Source organism: Grammomys surdaster, unplaced genomic scaffold (assembly GCF_004785775.1).
Source record: "Grammomys surdaster isolate TR1022 unplaced genomic scaffold, NIH_TR_1.0 126176, whole genome shotgun sequence".
NCBI lineage: Eukaryota > Metazoa > Chordata > Mammalia > Rodentia > Muridae > Grammomys > Grammomys surdaster.
The window spans coordinates 1900462-1918577 of record NW_021620983.1 but is presented as its reverse complement, the minus strand read 5'-3'; the positions used below and the strand labels follow the sequence as shown (position 1 = coordinate 1918577).

Below are 18116 nucleotides of genomic sequence, written 5' to 3'. Positions count from 1 at the left end.
ATTTTCTTTATCCATTCCTCAGTTGGGGGACATCTAGATTGTTTCCACATTCTGGCTATTACAAATTAAGCTGCTATGAACATAGTTGAGCAAGTGTCTTTGGGGGATGTTGAAGTATCTTTTGAGTATATGCCCAGGGGTGTTATAGCTGAGTCCTCAGGTAGAACTATTCCCAGTTTTCTGAGAAACTGCCAAATGAATTTCCAGAGTAGTTATACAAGTTTGTACTCCCACCAGCAATGGAGGTTTGTTCCTCTTTCTCCAAATCCTTGCCAGCATATGCTGTCACTTGAGTTTTTTATTTTAGTCATATGACAGGTATAAGGTGGAATCTCAGAGTTGTTTTGATTTGCATTTTCCTGATGACTAAAGACTTTGCACATTTTTTTTTATAATTTATTTTTTCTCAAATCGTAATTCATTCACACAGGGGTTATAAATACAGAAAGGCAGGATGTGGGGAAGGGAATGACACTGGAGTGTGGGTGATCAGGGGGAATACAGATATCATCAGAACCGGGTATCGGCTGGGTGAAGGTTCAGGAGACAAGTCACTATGACTCTGCCTATGACTTGCTTGTCCTTATCTAAGTTGGTATCGTCTGCCCAGGCTACCTATTTACAAGGTCTGTGACTACTCAGGCTTGTAAATTTCCACAAAAGCTGCTGGTTACTATTAGCTTATAGCCATCTGTTTCAATGTTTTTCCACTGAGACCCAAGACTTGGTGTTAGTATACATGTATGACAGGTCTATTGCTGATTTTAGGCCTATGGCTAATTTTAGGCCTTCAGTGGGTAAGCAGGGCTGCCCCTGACATCTCCTCCCTTCTCTAAGTATAGAAGGGCTGTGGCAATTCTAAACTTGCGAAGGCGGGGATAGAGGCCTGACCTCCAGTATTTGAAGGGTGTACATATGTAGATATAGCCATACTTGAAAAGATAAAAGGGCAAACATTCTGAAAGCTAGCATGATGTCATTCCCTCTCAAAATCCTAAGCTCAGTCTCTTGAAGGCTTTAAGTATTTTCCTGACACAGCAGTACTCACCTCACTGTGGCATAGCCTGGTCCGAGTGTCCAGTCCTCTCACTCAGCCACCCCTGCCTTAGTGATGTGTACCCACAAGGCTGTCCTCCTCTGCCTATGGTCGATGTGAAGCCTAAGGATGCTTTACTGTACCTGGCTCTTCTCTCTGTACATGACTGGATCTTGTCTGCTGTACCTTAGATAGCCATTAGTAGAGTCCACAAAGGTGTCCGGAGCCTCTATTTAAGGCTGTACCCCTCTCACCCTAGCATTGACCGATGCCCGGTATCCCAGTGTCCATCCTGCAGAGTGAATTCCAGCGCCAAGTACTAGAATCACAGAGGGTGAAAGTCTGGCTCCCGTACAGACTCAATAAAACCTTCAGGTTTTACCTGACTCAGAGTTTTGCTTGTTACTTTTGCGTGCTGATACTTACATGGGCAAAATGAGATGAAGCTGCTAATATCAGAATTCAATTCAGGCCATATGAAAGAGTATAACTAGCTCATTTTTAAAATTTTATACAGTAGTTGATAAAATAATAGCAATGTTGTCTAAATTGCGATGTTGTAGTTGTTCATTTTTAGCTGTAAAGACCACTTGAGTCTCATTGTTATTAAATAGGAAGATAAAGTGTGCTCTGAGACCATTTACCTGCCAGATTTTATCAACTGCTAATTATTGTCCCTAATGTGTACATAGGGACATGTGAACAGGTCTTGGCCATCCAGGAGATTGTTTTCTTCCACCACATACCTGGCTCTTTGCTTTATTCTCTGAATACAGTAAATTTAATAAATTTAATAAATTGTTATTTTAAAATGAAGCCTACTCCACTAATAAGACACTTGTCTATATTTCTTTTGAATGCATTCTTTGGGAGAAATGAGTCACCATCCTCCTAAAGCCAAACAAACTGTAAAGATAAGTCAGGTTCATATTAAGATGAAAGCCAGGAGTATGTGTGTATGTGTCTATATCCATGTCGGTATCCATATCTATATTCATGCTCATGTTGAGAAAGGATAAAGTAGATGAACCTTCTGCTTGGCCTTTCTGGAGTTTCTCAATGCATAGTCTCTGTCCAAGTAAAGACGCTTCCTGGGCAGTGACTGCTGTCCTGTCGGAGCAGCAGCAGCAGGACTATACAGGGGGCCTAGTCAGGGAGCTGGATTCGGAGACTGGGAAGCATGGCCTTTAGTCTGTAGAAAGATGACCTCAGTGCCCGTGGCTACATGTAGGGAACATCCGAAAGGGATGTTGTCTACGCCAGTGTTTGTAATCATGGCAGTAGATGCTGTAGGATGTTATTCCTGGGGAAACATGAACAAATAATTTACTTACCACGGATATCAAACCCGTGACAGACCACAGCACGGATACCACCCATACCCAGTGACAGACCACAGCACCGATACCACCCATACCCAATGATAGACCACAGCATCAATACCACCCAAACAAACCCAGTGACAGACCACAGCACTAATACTATGCAAACCCAGTAACAGACCATAGCACCAGTACCATCCAAGGCTGCTTGGTGAACCAGTAAGTTGTATTATTTGCAGGAATATGGGCGAGGGGTTAGTTACTGGAGCAGAAATGACTCAAAGACAAGTGTATCACCCAAGGCCCACCCCAGCAGTGGTGACAGTTTACAGACAGCTGAAATCCTGGACCACACTAAACAACTTGGAGGCAGTTCAACAGTGTGAAGACTGTACCTTTCAGACAGCTCAGGTGATCTGAGCATCTCCAGGTAGTTCAGCTCATCTGACCCTCTCCCTTGGCCAGCTTTACAGTTTATATAGAATGGGCTCAGTGCACCAGGTCAGTTTCGGGGATTCCCTGAAACTTTTTAGTTGTGTACTTGCTGAGCTTAAGAGCTTCTATGGCAGATGGAATGTTTAATCTCCCTTTAGAACATTCTTGTATCTAAAGAGCTTTCCTCCAAGATGTAAGGTGTTACAAGATGGAAATTTTATCCCAGAGAAAATTGCTATACAACACTAAAGTGACCTCAGAGTAAGCTATTAAAGGTTCACAACTCTAAGCACAGTGCTTTGATAAGGAAGTGTATTTGGGTTGATGTGAACCTTTGGAGGGACAGAGTTGTTAAGCTTGTCAGACTAGAAAATGTATTAGGGCAGACTGCACTGCAGTTAGGGTTCACACAAAACCCTGTGGGCAGAAGTGTGATGTGGGAGGAGAGCTAGACAGCTGACCACGAGCAGCTTAATGAATCACGTGGAAGGCAGTCAGCTGGGGTGGCGTCTGTGGGAGAATGTGTCCGTATGTCTCCTTTCTGCTCAGTATTCCACAAGTGGCTAGGGTAGAGAAGGCACATTTCCACATTGTATATAGCACACTGTAAGTGTTTAAGACACCAGCATAGCAGCACTGTGTCTAACGTGGATACAAGGGTCTTACACGAAGACATTGTACATCAGTACCAGATTAGGAGTCAAACTCAGCTGTTTTATGTGCATGTGATATTTAGGCTTTAAACATCAGGTCTTAAGAGTTAAAAACACTGTTCCATTAATTTAGTTCCTAAAATATAATAGAGGTGAAACATTCACTGGTACTGAAATGGGCTGCCTGTGTGGAAGGGCATGTGGGGGAAAGGTCATGCTTGTTCGATTACCCTAGAATTAGGGTTAAGCATGTCGAACTAGGAGACATTTCCCCTCAACATGAAAATACAGAGTCCCAAGTGAGCCTCAGCTCACACTGGAATGCAATAGGCCAACACGCATCCATTTTCATATTAAATCAGCAATCTCACATCCCCCAGCCTACTATAGAGACCTCGAGTGACAGCCCAAGAGGTAGCAGCTCTCCTCCCTGGGAAGGAAAAGAAGCAGACATCGCTGACTGAACGTTGGTGTTAGGGTCTCAAACATAGTGAGTGATGACATCAGGTATTCTCCATGCTTACTTCCATGACTCTGGAAACCACTTTGGATCGTCACACCGTGTTGTGCCTTCCTTCGTGGGGACCCTGGCCCCCAGCTGTCACCTCGGTATCATTGCTCCTGAGTGAGAGCATGGTCCTTTTTCACGGCACATTAACACTTCACTCTTGACTGAGAGACAGAAAAAGAACACAGAATGTGCTGGCCATTCATTTCCCCCTGTCCTGGGAGTGTTTTTTGATGATCTTGCTGTCTTTACGTTAACAATTCAGGAAACTCATTATCTCTTCGGAAAAAATGTATCTGTCAGAGAATTCCTTTGGGTTAATACTTACAGTAACTTACTATGAGATGCTTGTTTCAGCAGGAAAATATCAAAAGAAACTTAAAGAAAGACAGAGAAATAAACAGCTCTGGGCTTTTATTTCCAGATGCTATCTCAGGAGGGGGCTTCTACCCACAGAGTCTCCATCTCTTTGACTGGAGGTCTTGGATGATGGCTATTTTAATGAAGATGCAGGAGAAAGGTCTACGTTAACAGATTCCCTGCCAAAAAAGAATTAGAGTTATTTCTTATTTTTGCTACTTTGTAGTCCAGAATTCCTAAAATTGAGTTAATATGAGGCCTACTTTTAATACTTAGACTTTTAGTGTACAGAAAGAATTGTTGTAGCACTGTGCGCAGGATTCTGTGGACTAAGCGACCCAGTGCTCATCATTTGAAACCCTTTGACAGCTGTTTGAGGAAATGAGGGTTCATTAGGTATGGTGATTTTACGTGTATGTTCATGAGTCTACCTACACTTTTAACTGTAGCAGAAATTATAACATTTGTCCATCAACTAACAAGCAAATTAATAAGTGAAGTTCAAATTATAAAATACCTAAATCACATGTACTCTGTCCCCCAAAGCCCATATGCAACCGTGTTACACAGCTTATGTGTGTGTGTCTGTGTGTGTATGTGCGCGCATGTGGTGTGCATGCGCGTGCATGCACTCAAAGCATTTTACTGCATTAACTCATATAATGCTCATTTAAATATTAGTGGTTGCAAGTTTCAAATTATTATAATTTTATTGCTGAATCATTAGTAGTGTTACACCATAAGTTACTTTTAAACTTCAAAACTAACATATAGGGCTTGGGGCTTTGAGTGAAGTAGGAATGGAAATTTCTAGAACTCTCCCCTGCAGAATGTGACAACCAACAGTATGAAGCACACGCTGCCGAAGACCTGTCTGTCACGTGCCTCTGTGAGGAAAGGGCCGTGTGTTCCTGAGTCTGTTACTCAGTCACCCTCGTGTCCTCCCTGTTTATAATTATCTCGCTGTGTGTTTTGTTTTTCTACTTTAGGAAATACAGTACTGTGATTTAAATTCCCCTTTTCTAGCTGATACATGTTTCTTGCATCTAGAGGAGAGACAGTGGGTTTGTTGATGCTCTTTGTTTTATAAAAGACAGGGTCCCACACTAGGCTCCCTCTAGGCTCCCACTAGCCTTAAACTAGGCTCTGCTCTGCATCTCTCCAGCAGTATTCTGTTTCTCTGTTCTTTCTCTACGTGAACACCCGATCTTTTAGGGAACTTTAATGATGTTCAATATCATTAAGTTATTTGCTTCAGTTAAAGATAATAAAGACATGAAGACACGTCCATCTCTCCCGAGATGATCTCACTCCAGTCCGCACATTCTGATCATTTAGTGTTTAGGTGTAAGAACAGGTCAAGCTCTGCTGTCTTCGAGATCTCACAGGACCGTCAGCTCGGCGTTGAGGAGTGCAGCAGGGAGGCCTTTGTTTAGATCTTTTTATTGATCACCTATCTTCTGTTCTCTTATGTACCCCTGGCCTGGTTTTCCACTCTGCCAGCAATTTAGTGCATTACTGGTCTATGTAAATCTTACCCACAGCTATTTCCCAACATAGCCTGGGGTGTAATGAGTGGTTAATGGTGATGTCCTCCAGAAAATCTTGCAGACCAGATGATTTAGGGAGGGTCAGTATAATCTGCTTGAAGCTTTGGTCTGGTCATAAGTAGGTGCTTATTTAATTAGTTTACTGCTACTTTCTGTGCAGGGCTTAGATGGGTGCAACCTTATTTTCCTCTCTCCATGATTCATGAAAAAAAATTCTTGCTTGTTTTTACCAGTCAAGAATTAATGTGATTCTCCCTTTTCTTTGGGTTATATTGGCAGTTGTGATGATATGCTGGAATTACAAACTTGTCTATATAGTATGTGGCTAACTTACTCCAGAGCCTTCAATATGTGAGTCCTATACTTTAAATATAGGACATTGTGTCTCTAAGAAGCTAGCTTGTCATAGAATCTGATAGAGACTGGATTATGTATAGTAATAAATACTGTGCTGGTGATGAAAGCAAATGTCAATGGGTCACAGGTAATTTTTCCTGAGCTTGTGGGAAGACTTGACAGACAGGAGATATGTTAATGGGACCTGAAGGGACTGGGTTTTGACTGACAGAGAAAGTGAGCCCCTTGGGGTCTGTTCCAGTGTTCTTCACACCAAGCTCATCACCACAGGGCATTGTCCTGTGAGTATTGACAGAACCACACAGTCTTGCAGTAGCCACTTAAATGACAATATAGTCACACCAAAACACCCATTATGCCTTTTATAGGTCATCTGTACATATGTTTGGAGAGATGTCAAGAAATATCCTCTCATTGAGATTGAGAGGCCGCTTTCCTAATATGAATTATGTCATTCTAATTTTCACCTTTTATTTTAAGCCAAGAACACTTTCAAGCTTCCAAAATTTGAATTAGTTATTTGAGCATCTTAAAGAATTTGAGGGCAGCAGTAGAATGTTTCCCATGTCAGGTGTTTGAAACTGTGCTTTGGTGTCTTGCTCTGCACGTGCTAGATGCTGTACTTCAGGATGAATTCCTTGTGAGCGTGGCTGTCTGAGCTTCTCTGTCCACTTGACTGGCAAGCTTTGTTCTCAGGACTATTTTAGGTTATGGAAGCCGCAGAGTCCCCATCTGCCTGGTGCTTTTACTCACACACAACTCCTACGTAGTCTGTTTTCCTAGTAGCACCCCATTACACAGCTCGTGACCCTCCCAGTGTCCCCCAAAGTGTGTAGTTCCCCCAGTATTTACTCTCGAAAGTGCACATTCAAAGAGTGACATTCTGGGCACTTGGAAGTTTTAGTTATTAGGAACAACACTGCACACTCCTGTGTCCAGGGTTTTGCGTGGACATCAGTGTTGAGCTCCTTTAGGTGAGTACCAAGGAAGCATGGTTGCTGGGCCTTATGAGAAGCCATGTCTAGCTTTGTAAGATGTTACCCAGTGCTCTGCTGCAGGACTCGTGCTGTTTTGCAAACTTAGTCTGTCTTAAAGTATTCCTTTTGGATTTTAAAGCATCCTATTCTAGCTGGCTTGGGATATTGCTATGCAGAATGCTAAGGTGTGGGGTTGTGAAATGGATGAGCATGAGAAACAAGAGGCACTGCCAGGTAATTTCTGATGCCGCTTTCCTGGGAGAATCACAGCATTGTATGCTCTTAAGGAGAGCGCAAGCTGATTGCTGAAAAATGCTATGTGGAGTCAAGCTATTGCCTTGACTGCTGTGTCTGTCCTCCCTCGCCCCTCCCTCCCAACTCCCCCCCGGTTCCTGACTGTCATCGGGTGAATGTTCATGTCTTTCAAACTTCATATTGCCACATAATTCTGATGTCAGTACTGATAGCGGGGCCTGGGCGGTGGGTGCAGCACCTCAGTGGGCAGCGCGAGTGAGAACCCAGCCTCAAAGGCATCACTATGAGACCAGGGAACTGCCCTCTCTGCAGACCACATTCACGTGATAGGAAGTTCCTGCTGTACATAACCTCTGTGTCCTGTGGCATTGTCACATCCATGCAAACAGGGTGCTGCTAAGATATGAGATAGGTGCTGTTGGGCTTGGTACATCTGAGGATCGTTTCTCTCGAGCTGCCTGTCACTGCTATGAGAGTCTGCTGTGCTGTGTTTACAAAGATAGAATAGGGTTGAGACGAGTTTTCAAGAGCTGTTTCCTTTAGAAGGCGTTGAGACAGAAAGACTCTGCTTAAATTTTGGAGTATGTCAAAACCTCTGATTAAGTAAACCAGGTAGGCGTCTAAGATGGAAGCCTGCAGTAGAAGTGCCATTGGCCTATGGTCTGCTGGTCTCCCAGAGCATGCTGGTGCTGTCCGGCCTCTGCACTGGTAGTCTCCTAATGTTTCATTTCTTCACTTGGTAAATCAAAGCCCTGTTTAAATTGGAGCCGCTGTCTGCTGATGTTCCCCATGCTCAGTAGGAATATGACTATTGGTTGAGTAGATATGCTACTTTAGGCATATTACAGTTTGATTTTATTCACAGTAAATGCTTGTTGATGTTTCTGGCTTTGTGAAATCTCAGTTTATCTTCTATAAGGTTTCTTTCCCAACAATATTTAACTCATTGGCCCATATATGAGTGAGTGTCTGTGATTCATGTTATAACTTACCAAGTCATCATGCATTTCCATTCATATCAAACAGAAGTGGCAATACTCTTCTAGATCCTTCTGGATTCCTTCGTGATAACTTGGAGAAAGTCAGACAGTTTTGTAGGATAGGCACCAACACCACCACAGAAGAACAACAGGAGGTTTTAGTGTGTAAAGTGTAGGTAAGTGCACCAGGCCACCAGGGTGGCTGAGTCGGTACTGTAGGATAGAGGATCTGCCCCGGGCATGTCTTGTAACTTCCATTCATATCCCAAGGAAGAAGAGGGTGTTGTATTGGGTTTGTGTTTGTTTGTTTGCTTGCTTTTGTTTTGTCTTGTTTCATATTCAAGAATCAAGTAGAAACCACAGAGCCTCTGTATTTAAGTCTGAGACTGCGGTGTCTGAGCACTTTCTTTTGGGATGATTTTGGAGGTGGGGCCTTCCAGTGCTGGACGCTCTGTGCTGTGGCTGTCTGGAAAGATTGCTTCGATGCCCTTGCAGCTTCTACTCTACAAAGTTAGAACTTATTTCGCCAATTGCATAATTTTATAACTCTTTTATTTTTACATTTTCACATAAGTATATATATATAAATTTTTATTATACTTTTTTATTAAACTTGCACTACAGTTTTAAGAAGCAATATTTTATTTAAGCAAACTGTAACAAAACCCTCTTGGATGAGACTGGCTAGGATAGGTTCAGTTAATTTTTGTAATGTCTTTTACGGGGCTGTAAAGGCTCATCCCGTTAAGCAGAGCATCTGGGGGTAGCCACCACACATCAGCTCTTCCTCAGAGAGAAGCAAGGCTACACCACCGGCTCTGGCCTGTGGCCTTTGCAACCCACAGCTTGCACCTGCACACAGACATCCTTGGCCACCACTGCATTGCAAAGCCCTTCGGGTGACTAGATTCAGCCTGCTTTTGAACATTACCCTGAGCCAGCTTGTAGACATTTGTCAAAGAAAGATGTGTGTTTAAGACAGTCTGTGACTACTTTATCAGTGGTAGAATGTGTGAACCCACTGAATATATTTATACAAAAGAATTCTACTTAGTCAAAAAAATAAATCAATTACTGATACATGTGGTTGATTGTCTGACTTTATATAAGCATGTTGAGTTAAAATACTTCTCTGCTGTTCCTCGTCATCTTCCCATGAATCAGAAAGGGTGAATGGGAATGGGAGGTCATTCCTTCTAATTTTAGGAGTATCATGAAAAGCACAGGAATAAACAGGTGAAATCGAGTCTGCTACAGATGATTGCAGTGAGGGAGACCTTTTGTGGAGTATTAATTATGTAGATTTTTGTTGCTATAGGTAATTACGAGGCAGAACTGAAAGTTACAAACACAGTTATTAGATAGTTGCCCTTTCTGGTAATGACTTTATAAAGCTGTTGCAGAATTCATTAATACCTGAAAAGGGACCACCCTTGCTAAGACTCAGGTTACCCATTGGACAGGAGACAAGCGTGGGACAGCACAGCCTTCAGCTGTGGGGGTTCAGTGCTGCCCCAGCTCACATAAAGCAGATGTGTGCACAACCCAGGGAGGCTCACGATTACTGTTGCCTTGGATACTGTGAGTAAAATGCTCCTTCGATGTCAGTGTCAGTGAGCTTTGTCCAGACAAGGCCAGACTGTGTGCTCTGTACAGGTGGTGTGGTAAGAAGCATCACTCTGCTGCACTTTCTCAACATGGCTTTGCATTTTAGTGCACATATCCTGTTGGTGTTCTTTTTGGCCTCTGAGGAAGCTGGACTCCCTTGTTACCCACTGGTTTCCATTCAGTGGCTTTGCAAAGTTACTTGTGACTGATTGTTTTTGTTTTTCTAGAAATGTTATTTATTGAATTATGCTTATTAAACCTTTGTAAGCCTAAACTGATTAGTTTTCATCTCAAGAGAATTATACTTATCATTTTTTCATGTTTATGTATATGGTATTTATGTATATGTATGTTAGCAGGAGAATGGGCATGTGTTTGTGAATGTACATATATGTGTGTACATGTAGAGGCTAGAGATAGGTGTCAGATGTCTTTCTCTTTCACACTCTACTTCATATATGGAGACGAGGCCTCCCATTTGAGTGCAGAAGTTTCCTGCTGGGGTAGTCTAGCTAGCCAGCTTGCCTCAAGGATTCTCCTGCCCCTAGCTCCTGAGCAGTGGGGTCGCAGGTGTGTCCTCATACTCTCCAGCACTTACAGAAACACAGGCACTTCAAACTCAAATTCTCACACTTGCATGGCAAGCATTCTACTGATGCACCATCTTCCTGGCTTCATATTTATCATCTTTGAGTGCTTGCCTCAGGTGGGACCTTTGCATCTATTCTCAGATGGGGCTTTTGTCGTGCTAGGGATGGGACCAAGGACCTTGTACACTGTAGGCAAGCACTCTGCCATGGAGTTGTATCCCAGCCTTCTTTCTGGCTTTTAAGTATTGAACTTGGCATTTTCTTGCTTAGACCAGAGGCCTGGATTCCTGTGTGTAGTTGTCTGTGACCCTGTGCACGTCTGTCGGGTGAAAGCTATGTTTCTGTGTCTTCACTGCTTACACAGTCTACTCACTTGGCAGTCACCCATCCTTGACAGGTTCGTGTGGAACCAGTAACTTTTCACAATTGAATCATTGTCTGAATTGTAGTTAGAATAGGCTTGCCTTTCAGGAAAAACCATATTTTTACTGCTTTTCAAAAATGAGATGTGAAATAACATGTAATTAGAGAATAACAGATGACTTTACCCAGGACCCTGGTCACTCTGTTGAGGCTCTACAAGCAGGACAGAATTAGAAACCTCCGTTCCGATGACACACTTGTCAGTGATCAATGTGTGCAGCCCCGTGTGTATGGAATGGGATTGGGCTCTGCACACTTGTTGTTTCTTTGATTTCACATGTTCCATGTTAGAAACTGGTGAAATCTTAGAAAAGCTGTTCATCTCTCTGCCTTCCACAGGGCTTAGCTAGACACAGAGAACATGTGTCTACTCCACAGGTGCCCCTCAAGCCAACAATTTGTTTTTCTCATCTGAGCTCTGAGTGCTTCTGCTGCTGTGTGATAATTGATGTCTCTCTAAGTGGGACTCTGTGTACACATTTCATGCTACAATTGATTTGTCAGTGTGAGGTCGTACGTAAGCCAGAGTTTGAGCCGAATGCTTGGCTGAACCTGAGAGTCCAGCAGGGTCCTGAGCATGGCTTGAGACGTGCCAGCTCTGGTTTCCCGTACCTTCCACCCTCACTTTGCCAAAATGTTGATGTTTCCTTCAGTTCTCAATGTTACCTGGTACAGATGTTCTCTGCTTTCCTCGCTGGTAGATTTTCAGAGCCATAATCATAGCTCAGATGTCTTTCTTTGTAGCATCAAAGGCTCTTAGAAGTGCTGGACACTGAGAAGGAACTGTTAAGAGAAAAAATCCAGGAAGCTTTGACTCAGCAGTCACAGGAGCAGAAGGTAAGGCTTTGGTACCTGCCAGGCTGGGGAGGGAGCACTGCTGCTGCCTTCCCTGCCTGCATCCTCCCTGCTGTCTTCTCATTTATAGGAATCGCTGGGAAAGTGCCTACAGGAGGAAATGCAGAGGAACAAAGAGACACTGGAGTCCGCTGTGAAGGTACGTATGCCTATCCAGGCCGTGAGGATATGCCCAGCTGTAATGCTGGTGTTCTTTCTCAGTGGCATTGCATCCCATCTCACTGACAAAGTAACAGTGTCACTGAACAATGCTTCGTCCCGGAATTCCCCTTTTCTTCACTTTTTTTGACCTACAACATGACCATTGATATTCCTGTTGATTCATTTCTATGACAGGTCACCATTGAGAGCCTTTGCAACATAGATTATTAGTTACTTCTTTAAAACTATGTTAGGATACTGATACCCACCTCCAGTGCAGGGTAGATATCACCAGAGAGACAGGAAGACAGAAAAAGACAGATATGCTTGTGACTTGAAAGTAGCTTCAGAAACTATCACCTATGGTTTTTTAGTAGCATATGTAATCTCACTTTGTTGAGGGTGGTGATCCAAGAACTATTACGATTTTTGTCTTTTCCTTATGAAAGCTACAGTTGGATAAAAATCCAATACACACCAACAAGGCAATGAGTGAGTAAGTAAATTATCCTGACCATGTAAGTTATGTATCCGTATCCAAACGTTTTTCAGTAATAACTCACCTTAGAATTGAGCCTTGAGAAGTGGCGAGTCTTCGGAACTGAGTTGGGATCTGAGTGCGCAGCTAAGGAGGGTGTGGGGACTGTGTCACGTGTGTCGTTCTGGGAAAGAGGCCTTAGCTGCAGGGAACAGGAGGCCAACCCAGGAGAGCACTGGTAAGGGCATGTGAGCGTGAAGCGAGGGACAAATGAGTTGCCAGAGAGGAGCCGGAAACCAAAGTCACAAGTGTAGACGCCATTCTAAGGAGAATTCAACAAGTCTGTGAGGATACATGCCAAGTTCTAAGTGAGGAGAGTGGACCCAGGAAGAGGAGAAGGTGAAGCCATTTCCTTGAGTGGAGACTGGGGTGGACTGAGCAAAGATAAAAGTTGGGAAGTTCCCATTTGCTTCGCAGGACTTAGGGAGGTGGTGGTGGGATGGTTCCTGTGGATGAATCGGAAGAGCTGCTGTTAGGCTACACGGAGATGTGCAGAGTCCTGAAGACGTGCAGCCTGGTGATCAGTCATTTCCAAATTCCAACTGTTTTGAAATCATGCATCAGTTACGGGGGGTCTTTGAAAATTCAGGAAAACAATTGTGTTGTAACAGACCCGAAAGACATGTTTCAGTTTGCGTGTATTTCCCTCATCACAACTAATTTAAGACCCATGCTTTGATGCCTTCTGCTTTACACTAAGGCTTGATTTCTTTAAAGTGTAGTACCGTCAGGGAGGAAGGATGAAAATCTCTATCAAAATGATCGAATGCACTGTGCCTTTATTTAATACGCATAAAAAGTGTGATGTTGGGACTAACCGTGTGGGTTAAGTTTCGTGGCTGGAGTTTGGCCTTACTGTTAATGCTTCTGCTTCCATCCTTTTGTTTCAAAGCTTGAGAAAGAAGCGATGAAAGATGTCATCACTAAGGCAGTGGAGGAAGAAAGGGAGAATCTGGAGAAAGTCCACGCCGAAGAAAGGGAAATGTGGAAGACAGAACATGCAAGAGACCAAGAGAGGGTGGCAGAGGCCATCCAGGCCGCTGTGCAGGAGCAGCAGAGGATGAGCCAGGTGAGCAAGTCACCCAGAACCTGGTGCCCTGTAGCCCCATCCCAGAAGCCAGGTGCTCTGTAGTCCTATCTCTCACAGGGGAAGGCACTGGCTGTGACGTCCAACATGAGGTCACGGTACACAGGAGTTGGTTCACATCCCAGTGTTTCTATTCTGACCTATTCTCTTAAATAATTCAATAATTTTTATCTTTTCTCGTATTAAGAATCCTATGACATATTTTGCCTTTTGCCTCTATTTTGGCAGGATCAGAATCCATGTTGTTTCCATTTTATCATTCTGTGTTAAGCTTCCCCTCATTCATTTCTTCATTCTCTCCCCCCCTCCCACCTTTCACGCATACACACGTGCATGCGTGCAGAAACCAGTGTACACTCACACAGTGAATAACATATTTGGTTAGAAACAGTGAGATTCAGATAAATTGTGTCTGATTTATATACCTGTGCACCTTAGTAATACAGCAAGTTGGAGTCCAGCCTGGGCTACAAAGAACCCTGTCTCAAACAAAACAAAGCACAAGCAACAGAAAATGTGTCCCCTGCAAGTTGAGAATGAACTGAAGATTCTTAGAAATGTAGGGTTTGGGTAGAAGCTGTGTGAGTGGAAACGACTTTGTTTTCACTGGGCCGGGAGCTGTGGTCAGGGAGTGGCCATGAGTGAGCTGGCCTGTCAGATATGTGTGTGCAATCTTTGTAAACAGTTCTTATTTCCACATGTTGACTTGAGTATAGTCATCAGCTACCGCTACACTACTTAAAGCCCACACTCCTGCTCAAGGAAACTGAACACGGCATTTGTGGAAAGCTCTGTGAAGCTCATACCTCCCCTGGTTATTTATGATGATCGTTAAGTAGCCGAAATCAAACATGCACTCCACTCTGTTGTAGCAGTAATTGATGGGACTGTTTCTCCTTCATGCCTCTTCTATTTCTTTAGATACAGGAATAGAAAAACAGTAACCCAACCTTTCCAGCAGAGATGGCGAGGAAGCAAAGGCGTCACGTCAAGTGTTAGTCATGTCAGCTGCCATGTTTAGTGGTCACATCAAGTGGTCAACGGTCACTTGGCAGGAGAAAGTAAATCTGCAGAGGTGTGAGGAGCTTGCTGTGAACAGCAGAGTGTTTCAGAGGAGATCGAGCCAGAGACATGTTCGGTTTAGCTGGAACAGTGCTCTTATTAGAGAATAAACAGGTTAGGAGAACAGTAGAGCAGGCACAGTCAGGACCCCCCCCAGTCACTCCTGGAACTGATACATATTATCATCATGTGACAGTATATAGAGCCAGGCGGCCCTGTGCATATCCAGACTTCCAGTCTGTATTCTCTGGAAGGGGCCTAGGAAGTCTGGGAATTTATTAAAATTACACAAAAATGCACATTTGTGCAGATTCTTCTGCACAGGCAATTTATACTTTTATTAAATTCTTAAAAGAATTTTAATTAGAAACTTTAAAAAAATATTGAAATTGGCTTCCCACTGTCTTCTGAACTTTCTGTGTAAAATTTAGTACAAATTGATTAAATACTTAAATTATAAATTATATATATCTAAAAAGGAATTAGGTAAATATTAACATTCTTTGAAAAGAAGACCCTAAGCAGGCCTGTTAGAGTGGTGGATTAAGTGTAACTATGATAGCTTCGTAAAAGTAGGAAAACTTTAGCAAAAATTATCAAAATCATATTTTTCCAAATTTTTTTAACCATCAACTTTATTCATAAATGGTTAACTATTACTAAGCTAGCTTCATAAAATTTCAACCCTTTCTCTCCTCATTCCCATCTCCCTAGCTGCAAGTTTGGACAGGGCATTAAATATGAAAACCCAGTCCAGGGCCCACTGAAGAGATGCAGTGTTTACAGCCTCGCAGACACTTGCTTCATGCCTGTGGATTATTTCTGTTACTGGCTCTGTAGCTTCTTGGGAAACCTGCTGTTTGTCTCTGTTGTTCAACGTAGTATTTTTATTAATTCTTTGAGAATTTCATTCATGAATACCCTATGTTTTGGTCATAATCCCACTCCTGCCCTCCCCACTGCCCCAGTGGAGCTCTGTGTCTAAGAGGTTTGTCAGTGACAGGAAATAGTGATCTTATCGTCTCCGCTACAGAAACACCTGTCGGGGCAAAGCAGGGGCTGGGGAAAACTTAAAAGGAAGGATCTAGGGAAAAAACTCATTTTTCCATAAGTGGCTTGGAGAAGCTCTGCCTTCTTGAGGCTCGCTCACATCCTGAGAAGGTCCCGTGGCTTACCCACTTGCCTGGCTAAGATTCAGAAAGTAAAGACTTAGATACAGAATTATAACGACTGTGTCCAGGTTGCCCAGCAACAGAACGTTCCAGAAAAGGGTGGAAAACTCAGTGGCTCGAGAGAGTAAGGAAATCTATGTTCTCTAGCCACAGCAGACTAAAGTTCAGTGGTTCAAGAGAGTAAGAAAGCCTGTGCCCCTCCCCCAGCAGCCCACTGATAATCTAAAGCACTATAAGGTACTTTAGTAATGAAAGGAGGAATACTGCAGGCTTTGCAGAATTAATCCCTGGAAGTTACCTCACGGGACATCCCAAACAAACAAACCATATTTTAGCAGTCACATGACAGGGAGTTTATTCAGGGGGTCAGAAAAGATCTGTTTCTGAGGCTGTTTTGGATTATCTTTAAATGCGCGTTGTTTAGAAACTAAATATAAAATTCAAAGAAAGAGGAAAATATAGTCCATACATAGTCAGACAATTAGTAAGTAATCCCTAGTAATGGCTTAAAAGACGTAAGACTTTACTCTGCACCACAAGGAGGAGATGGTTTTCTGAATCTGTAAGCTGATGTCTTCTGTATCACGCATGCCTGGGCCCCTCTAAAATCACAGTTCTTTCAAAGGCTGCTTGTGAACTTTGAGAATGGTGCCTTCTGCTCTCAATACTCAGAGCCTGTGTGCCGCAGCTAAGCCGGACTCCCCCGCTGCACCCGTGAGTGCTGACACCCAGATTGTGTGTCCCCACCTTACTTTCTCTCACAACCTATATTGATTCCTGCGTTTACTCAGTTGACCGACCTTTCTTGAGAGCTTTATATCTGACCTCTGCCCACCCCTGTATCTCTTAGGAGGTTCAAGAAGTGTCTAGTCACCAAATGTGTTCCAGAAAAAGTCATGTCCTAAGACAAGCCAGGAACTGACGTTTCCTGTAGTTAACCCTATGTGAGTGGCTGTCTGACCTCATGGATCCTGTGTGATCATCCACAGTACCATTGGGTGGGGTGGGTGGGTGGGTGGTTGGTTGGTTGGTTGGTTGACAGTATCAGGTATCACATAGAGATCTCATGTAGAAATTTTTGTGTGTCTTATGCCGCAGCCATTCACTGGCACAGACGTGTCCTTAAAACCAATCAGTGTCCCCAGGTTTCTGCTGTTCACAGCTAGATCTGTTTCTTCAATTCTGCCGTAGCTCTTGCTGTAGTCTCCTGTTGAGTCACTAGGCTTTACCTGCTAGCCAGGCCTTTCTTTGGGTGTATGTAGACCTGGGAGCTGCCTTAGAGGTGATTTTGAGATTCATCTATGCTGATTGTTCTATAACTAGCTGACCATGCTTCCGACAGCACCTGTACACAGTTCCTGTTCCTTGGCCTGTCTTCCTACAATACCCATCCTCGAAGGGTGAGGTGGGGCCTCCTAGGAGTCAGGAGTATGGCTCATCTTTCACAGACCTGTCACCCATTTCCATGGATGGTTGACTATCACATAAATCAACTATTTCCATTTCAGTAGAATGGGTCTCAGGTTTATTGTGTCCCTCTCTCTGGGACCCGGTTCTGTGTTTATTTTTCTTGATGTTTTGACTCTGTGTTTGTGCATTAGCAAAACCAGCTACTTCCCCCGTTCTTCCTCAGAAATAAGCAGGGTCTCTGAGAACCTCCATGATGCATATCCTTTCAGCTCTAGCTGTCTGGCCTGTGGCGTCTCACTTTATTGCCTCCCCTGGGGCCCCAGTAGAGTAGAGGCTAGCCCCACAGGCATCCCTGTGAAGGGGAAGCTTTAATGTAACTCTTCTGCTCCCTGGAAGAAACCATGAGGTTCTATCACTGGGCAGAGCTGGACAGCTCATGTGCTCATGTGATGCTCTTTGATCTTACCCATTTCAGAGCACCCTTCGTCCTGTCCTGTGTTATCACGGGTGAGACAGAGCCCAGTGCCATGAGCACCCAGTGCCATGAGCACCCACAAAGAGATCAGTGGGAGAGTCCACCAACTCTCCCCTCAGCAGAGTTTTGTTTTTGTTTTGTTTTGTCCAGGGAGCTCTGATGTGTCTGGGTCTGGGCTCACACAGGGAATGTCTAAGTGTCTGGCTTCCCATGAGGGGTGTGTCTATTCCTGTGGCTGGCTATTCTGTGTGTTCATAGGAAGAGGTCACCAAAGCTTCCTTCTTTACTCTTGCTGGCATCATCTTATGTGACCATAGTTGGA

At 43.6% G+C, this 18116-nt stretch overlaps 1 protein-coding gene across 3 annotated transcripts in view; it reads left to right on the top strand.

The window, feature by feature from the left end:
- The window catches only part of Ccdc91 (coiled-coil domain containing 91), a 157043-nt gene that overhangs the window by 105236 nt on the left and 33691 nt on the right, over positions 1-18116 (top strand). For all 3 annotated transcript variants that reach the window (XM_028757602.1, XM_028757603.1, XM_028757604.1), the window contains 3 exons: positions 11799-11891; positions 11980-12048; positions 13481-13657. In XM_028757602.1, coding sequence (XP_028613435.1) covers positions 11799-11891; positions 11980-12048; positions 13481-13657 — 339 coding nt within the window. The remainder of the gene's footprint in view (positions 1-11798; positions 11892-11979; positions 12049-13480; positions 13658-18116) is intronic.